Here is a 7,797-nt window from a genome sequence, read left to right on the forward strand (position 1 = left end):
ACGAGGCGGGCTCTGTCGGGGTCCAGATAGACAGATCTGAGAGCCTGCAGGGTCCTCCGCGTGATATATATGCTGAGGCGGGCCCGGTCGCGGGACTTAGCGTAGAAAAACGGCGTTTTTCCCCAGACAAACTCCCCTCCAGACCCCTTCCAGCGACCTTGTGAGGACGAGGCGGGCTCGGTCGGGGTCCAGATAGACAGATCTGAGAGCCTGCGTATCTGTCCCTCCGCCACACGAACTTAAATACACGGTTATCCGCACGGTTCACCCGTATAAAAGAGCCCGCGACGCCCGTACGGCAGGATGCACGGCGCAGCAAACCACCTGCCGTCTGGATCTCACCCCGAAGAAGCCATCGATTACGATGGAGTCCAGGTGGTGTTCCACTCGGCTTCTATTCCCAACAACGACTGCCATTCCGATGAAACGCCGACACCGTCCAAAGAAGAGATCGAGCAGGAGACCATGGACCTCCTCCACGAGTCCCTCGAGCAGCTCGCCGAGTGGGGCGAGCTCGCAGACCGCGACGACGGCGTCCTCCGCTTCCCCCCCAGCGTCCTCCGCGCCGCGGGGATCCAGGACGACGGGCTGTGGGAAGAGGCATACTACGACGAGGACATCCAGCATGAGTTCAATAATTATTTCGAGGAGGGGACCGGGGATGGTTTGGCAGAGGACGGGGATGGCATGGCAGAGAACCGAGATGCATTCATCCCCGAGATCGGTGCGCCAGGGGAGGGGGCGGCCGCGGGAGAACCGTGGAAAAATCGGGGTTCTATCAGGATGTTAAAGAATTTGAAAGTACTGCCGAACACGATCGAAACCTCAATACGCGACCAAGGGAGTGCAACGCTCAAAGATAAATTGGAATCTTATGCAAAGGAAGGCAACCTTCTCATATCACAGCTTCGCAAAGATCTTCCAGGCAATTTGACTAATATACATTACGATGAGTTCAGAAAAATGACGAAAAAATTGAGCCATGTTGAAAGGGATTTCTATACCCGGGCCCGGTCGCGGGACTTAGCGTAGAAAAACGGCGTTTTCCCCCAGACAAACTCCCCTCCAGACCCCTTCCAGCGACCTTGTGAGGACGAGGCGGGATCGGTCGGGGTCCAGATAGACAGATCTGAGAGCTCAGACATCAGGCGATATACGCTGCAATCTTGTCCTTGTTGGGTCTTGGATACGTCGCAATATCGTCCTTCCTCCCCCTACCCCCCCTTGACACTCTTGCACTTGTCGGAGCATATCTCAGCAAGCAGTGGTCAGCATATCTCAGCAAGCAGTGGAAACAGGTTATGAGCCTCCCGACAAAATGCCAGTGTGGCGATTGAGCCTAGGGGTCGCGGGGAGGTATAAAATGATATGGGAGAGAAGCAGGGAAGAAAAAACTTGCAACGTACTTATACGTATAGGATTTTTTTCGAGGTCGAAAAACGGAGGGACAGATACTTTTAAAATCCGTACTTTTACTTTGGTTTGGCGTGGTGAGGTGTCCAAGCAACCAAATATAGGATTTTCTTCGAGGTCGAAACCGTCAACTGGAAATTGAGTTGAAAATCCAGGGTTTTTCTACCTATAAACCGGTTCACGTGATTATTTCTCTTTGCTTTGGATCGGCCTGATTGACATATTTTGCAAGGGAACGTTAGTGACTTCAGGTGTCTGATTGGCAAAATAGACCTTAGTGCACACTGGCAGGAGCATGGAGAGAAACCAAGGATATCTTCAAGCAGTGGAATGCTTGAAACTACTGAGGAAAGAAGCGAGGCAACAACGGACCTAGCAACTTGGAATCCACTACAATCGGTTCAAAGCAAAACACGGGCGACACACTAAGATAGGAAAGCGAAGGAGCGCTGCAAATTTGTTGCTTGCACCTTGCCCTTAAGTGTTCCCATGTTCGCATCTTGGATTACACTTGCAATGAAAGAAGAAAAATGTTAATTGTAGTTTCGATTAGAAGTTGCTGCTCTGAAACTTTCGAAAATGAACTAAAGCGGCTCACACAGTCATATGCGTATCACCCATCCAATCATTTTTTAATCGAATTTTCGCACTTTGTGTGATTTGTTAGAATATCGGTAACCAATCAATCGCTCAACCGTACCCAACAACTGTTCTTGATCGACAACGGCATCTAGACTTAAACCAAAACGAAATCTCTTCATCGCATCGTATTTGGATGGATTTGCAATCATGTCTCTCTCCTCGATAGATAGCGTAACATTGAAGAACATGCTGGGAACTGAATCATAAAACATGCCAACATTACGCCACAAACGTTCGAAGTTCTTGCTCTTTCCTGGAACCAAGACATCCAGATAGATTGGTTTGATACGTACAATTATACAACCGACATCCATGAAAACTCCGTTGAAAAGCCCCGTACCATCCAAACCAATCAGCAGACAAGCTGATCTCACTTGCTCAAGTTGCCCCATCAATGAAAGCCCCTCAAATGAGACAGAACTAAACTTCCATTCTGGTAGAATCTCAGCGCAGACGTTAAGTACACATTCGGGATTCAGTAACCTGCGTTTAGTTCTATTGACCAACAAACTTCTCTTATCCAACCTAATCGCATTCAAGTGAAAAGATTGAATAATGAAGGCCCGGAACAAGCGCCAATCAATGGGAGAGGATCGATAATTATAATGATCAAGTGAACTCGCATTCAATCCAAGAATAACATCTCGGAAGAAGATTGTCCGATGGTTCGAGAGAGCAAATAAGTGTCGAGCAGAAAAAAAATGATTCTTGTCCACACCAAACAACGCAAACGCTTCGTAGACCATAGGATTCAAATCCAAGCGTACCAAAGACGAATTCTTTTTCAGAACACGTTCAAACTTGGCATCCAAGAAGAGAAAAATATTTTTAACTTGCCCGACACACACAGAATGGAGGTGCAATATATCAAACATGTGAGATAAAGAATTGAACATGAAATGACCATAGTGAAAATAGTTCAGGATCCCCATAATAAGTGATTTCTCGGAGATCACCTCCACATTACGCCTGAGATAGGTTTGTGTGAGATTGCCATATCTATTAACTTTCAAATGTGGAATAAGATTCCTCCCCTTACAATACTTGGATCTTGCATGAAATATGAGGGTATTTTGCACAGAATCACAGAAAAAACTCCCGTGATACAGATAGATTCCAGAAAAATAGCCTGATAACTTTTTTGACGATGTACAAGTCATTGTTCTGGTGTAAAGAACTTTACTACGTTCTGCACACCACCAAAACACAACTGAAGGCAAAATCAGAGTCACAACCACAAAAATGAAACGTAGGAAATGTTTCCTTCCTGTTCTTGATTGATTCAACATTTCTACAATCGCTATCTGTTGCCAATGTTCACCTGCAGACACAGAAAGTCTACCATGGTCAACTGTAAGTGTATTTTGCAATTAGGGGGCTTTATGGGCGCCACAGACCTTAGAATCAGCTCCTGGTACAAATGTTTTAGTCAAAGGGACGCCCAGGGACCTTGTTGTGAGGGGCAATTAATGTTATTATCAACACTTTATGGAAACTCTCATATATTGGGTAAGTTTTACAACTACTTTTAAGACAGCAACCCTGTTCCACTACCCCAGGGGTATGGTACCAAATAGACACCCCCCCGGGGTCAGATTTTTTCAAAGGCGCGCAAGTGAAGGTCACGTTACCGCATCACGTTACACACGGCCGTGACTTTGGAACCGTGACCTTGGTATCGTGACCTTGGTATCGTGACTTTCGGTATCATGACCTTGGTATCGTGACTTTCGGTATCATGACCTTGGTATCGTGACTTTGGTATCATTACTTTTGTATCGTGACTACGGTATCGTGACTTTTGGTCTTAGCACCAAGCGCACGTGCTGGCCCTTCAAAAAAAAGACTTAGCACCAAGCACGTGCTGGCCCTTCAAAAAGTTCCTTCAAAAAAAGACTTTGCACCAAGCGCACATGATGACACTTCAAAAAAAAACTTAGCACCAAGCGCACGTGCTGATCCCCAAAAAAAAGACGACACTTCAAAAAAAACTTAGCACCAAGCGCACGTGCTGATCCCCTAAAAAAAACTTAGCACCAAGCGCACGTGCTGGCGCTTTAAAAAGGTCGCTTCAAAAAAAAAGACTTAGCACCAAGCACACATGACTCCAAAAAAAAACTTAGCACCAAGCGCACGTGCTGATCCAGGTGAATCGGTTAAGGATAAGCTTATCGGTTTTTACCACAGGGGTGGGATCTATAAAACGGACCGCCGTTGCTACCGGACTCCCACCAGACCAGCGAACATGCTCGACTACCACACCTATGCCACCACCTCCTCCACCTCCTCCTTCCTTGCTCCCATCCCAACCATCCGTCGCAACCGCCGGCGCCCCGCGTATGGCAACACGATGCGGCGAGTCGTTGGCAATGGCATCAAGGGTGACCGCTTCCGCGATGCGCTGGGTGAGTTCATCGAGCTAGCCCTATCAAGGGCTGGGGATAGCGACAACTCTGCCATGCACCCATTTGCCCCGGTTGACCCGGACATGCTGGTGATGGGTCTCAATTCGGATCTCTTCCGCCCGCTGCAGGACGATGGGGTGTCGCCATGCGATGAGCAGCTGGTGGATGAAAAACGACTGAATGATATGATGGCGAGCCTTGATGATGACATGTTCGGCATGGGGACCGAGATGAATGTACAGCCGTACGATGGGCAATTTGTTGGACTCAGTGCGGAGGAGGATGATCTCTTCAACGGACGGTATGATATGATGGAGTTCCTTCATGCTGACATGTTCGGCGCGGGGGCTGCGATCAATGTCCGGCCGTACAATGGGCAATTGGTGGATGTCAAGGCCGAGATCAAGCTTGAGCCGTACGATGGGCAATTGGACTCCGACAGCCTCGAGTCACTGGCTGAGGATGCTGAACTAATGAATGATATGGATGTCAAGGCCGAGATCAAGCCGCAGCCGTACGATGGGCAATTGGTGGATGTCAAGGCCGAGATCAAGCTTCAGCCGTACGATGGGCAATTGGTGGATGTCAAGGCCGAGATCAAGCTTCAGCCGTACGATGGGCAATTGGTGGATGTCAAGGCCGAGATCAAGCCGCAGCCGTACGATGGGCAATTGGACTCCGACATCCTCGAGTCACTGGCTAAGGGAAGTAACGAGTGGTCAAAAAGTACCCTAGCCCACATCTTACTATCCATGAAGGGGGTTCCGAGCCCAAATTTCGAATCATTGTTATTTGACCTGAATCACTACCCCCTACCCCCAATCCAGATGAAATCGCTGGAAAAAATAAGGTAGAGGTGGTCTTATTCCTCTACTCCACAGGGCGACACCACAGGCCAGGGCAAGAGGCGATGGGGAATGCACTGTTGAAGTAACCTTCTCTCCACAGACGGTGACACAGTGACAGTGACACCCGAAGTAGACAGTGATAGCACCGACTGCAAGTTTCTGTAGCAGTAAGAACTCGGATAAGTTCTTGGAGACGGCGAGAAGTTCAGGGTATTGCGTCTCATCGGTGGACGAAGCTCAGCGAGATGGAAGTGGGTTTCGACATAGGTCTGGAATTAAGGAATCGAGCCTGAGGGTCAGGCAGTGAAAAGGGGGTTAGGAGGACACGTGTCCCCAGCGCGCTGTGCATTGTACTTGGTTGCAAGGGACTGAAGGGGAGGTGGCTGCTGTGAATAAAGGAAGTGTTGTGTGGTTCTTCTGAGAGTTCTATCATCATCAGTGAAGGTGTTAGAGACTGCACAGCTGTGTATCGTTGAGGTGAATAAGGTTGGTGTAAGGATCTCAGGTGTACTGAGAGTTAGTCTTTGGTGGATCTTGGGTTAAATAGATTCTGGCCAGTGAGGTGGAGGTTGATTCGATTACAAAGAGAAAATTTTCTCTTTGTTCTCAGTTCTCATTTTTTACTGTTGTTGCGCAACTGTGATTTACCGTACGGTCTGAACTGGAACAAAGAGTAAGTTCGGTTCATTGTTGTTACAGATTCACTGTTTGAGTCGGTGATTCGATTGTTTTTGGAATCGTTGTTTGGAAGTTGGACTCGATTTTTTTGCATTTTTTCGCTTGTGCTTGGAAGTTGCCAGTTTGGAAGGTCACTGTTTGAGTCGGTGATTCGATTGTTTTTTTTGGACTCGTTGTTTGGAAGTTGGACTCGATTTTTTGTGCATTTTTTTCGCTTGTGCTTGGAAGCTGTTTGGAAGGTCGGAGTCGATTCTTTTGTGGAACGTTGCTACTGATTTTTCGACATTGCTTTTACCATGGGAGGAGGAAAATTGGACCTCAGTGAAGAATTGATCAAGACTCATCCTGAGTTACAGATGGACACATTCCTCAAAGGATCTGTGACGTCACAGGAGGAATTGGATGAACTTCTGCTTCCGATTCAAAATGCAATGAATCGATATCGGACAGGATTGGGCATGTGTTTGTTCCCGTTGATACGAGAGTTTCCACTCGATCAACTCGGTAATTTTGGTGGTGAGTTTCATACTGTATGGGAAAAGAACAAGAGTGTGAATGTGGATGGCGAGTTGACGGAGGAATGGAAAAGGCAGGTCGTTTTGCTTTTCCTGAATGCCAAATTTTGTTGGAGGAAGAGCGGGCAGATTCGAGATTATGTGGAGCAGTTGCAAAGTTTGTCCAAGACTGTCGGATCATGGTAGTCCCGTTGATGACGGTGATTCCGGCAACCCAGTGAGTGCTTCTGGCAAGAAGAAAAGAAGGGGGTAAGCCGAAGGGATTCTGATGGCAAGGAGATGGATGCTGCGATGATTAACGTGTTGTATGAGGACATTGAATATTTTCTTCTGGAGCTGGACCAGTACTTTCGGTCGTATCTTAAACCATTGTTTCCTGTGCCATGGGCTATGTCGGGAGGACCAAAGTCCAAGTTGGCTCCGATCAAAGCTCTCGCGTACATGATATGGGAAGTCAGAAAGCGCAGTGAGAATCTCCATGCCACTCCGGACAAAACGCGGATGGAGCTTCTGACGCTGGCAAAGTCGAAATTGCCTGACATATCCACCTTCCACAGTGTTATGGTTCAGATGAAAATTCTGCTCAATAAGTTGGAGGATGTAGCAGGAGAGGAGTCGGTCAAAGCTTTGGAAATGATTTTGGTGGAGGAGTTGGTCAGGCAGTGTTATCTTTCGGAATGTGCTGATATCCGAGATGTTGCACGGCACCATAAGCGATCCAAGTCGTCATTCGAATTGACTTGGGAGAAGGTGTACTCTTGGGCTGTAAATTTGAACGATGAACAGGCACTTCTTACTGCTGGGGGTGAGAAAACACAGTCGGGGACTGCGTCAGTTAATGTAGTAGCCTCGGATGTGCAAGCTACGGTTAGTCAACCGAATGCAGACAAGCCATCTGAAAGTGGAGGACAGGGTGGTAAGGAAAAGGAAGACACGAGTGGCAGCAATGAGTCGCCTGTGGATAACACATCCGGCGGTCAGGATGACGGGAGCACGTGGGTCGCGAGGGATAGTACGCGAGGCCGAGGTGAGCATCCGAGTCAGGGAATGCGGCGCAGGGGCGCCTACCATGTTGATGGGTCTCGTGGCGGCTACGGTCGTGGAGGCTCCGCTGGTGCCGGGTCGAATGATTTTCGAAATCACCAAGGAAGAGCCGGTGGTTTTCAGGGGAACAATTTTCGGGGAAGAGGCTCAGGCTTTCGAGGTCATCATCAGCAGCGGGGGAAGCCGTATGATCGTCCGGCTGGTAGAGGGATGCGCGGACGGGGTAGAGGGGAGCATTGGACGACGCATAAC

At 48.3% G+C, this 7,797-nt stretch overlaps 3 protein-coding genes across 3 annotated transcripts; all 3 read left to right on the forward strand.

The window, feature by feature from the left end:
* Window positions 1–303: 303 nt before the first annotated feature.
* GUITHDRAFT_119039 (hypothetical protein) lies at window positions 304–790 on the forward strand (the record flags this gene model as incomplete). Its single annotated transcript, XM_005821776.1, has 2 exons — window positions 304–724; window positions 783–790. 2 exons carry the CDS (start codon window positions 304–306, stop codon window positions 788–790), a joined length of 429 nt encoding a protein of 142 aa, XP_005821833.1.
* A 3,510-nt stretch (window positions 791–4,300) lies between these two features.
* GUITHDRAFT_119040 (hypothetical protein) lies at window positions 4,301–5,394 on the forward strand (the record flags this gene model as incomplete). The annotated part of the gene is made up of 2 exons (XM_005821777.1): window positions 4,301–5,168; window positions 5,342–5,394. The coding sequence occupies 2 exons, from the start codon at window positions 4,301–4,303 to the stop codon at window positions 5,392–5,394; spliced, it is 921 nt and encodes a 306-aa protein (XP_005821834.1).
* Window positions 5,395–6,276: 882 nt separating this feature from the next.
* On the forward strand, window positions 6,277–6,892 carry GUITHDRAFT_155639 (hypothetical protein). The gene has a single exon (XM_005821778.1). It carries the CDS (start codon window positions 6,283–6,285, stop codon window positions 6,685–6,687), a length of 405 nt encoding a protein of 134 aa, XP_005821835.1. The 5' UTR covers window positions 6,277–6,282; the 3' UTR covers window positions 6,688–6,892.
* Window positions 6,893–7,797: the final 905 nt, after the last annotated feature.

This window comes from Guillardia theta (genome assembly GCF_000315625.1).
Source record: "Guillardia theta CCMP2712 unplaced genomic scaffold GUITHscaffold_138, whole genome shotgun sequence".
NCBI classification, from domain to species: Eukaryota; class Cryptophyceae; order Pyrenomonadales; family Geminigeraceae; genus Guillardia; species Guillardia theta.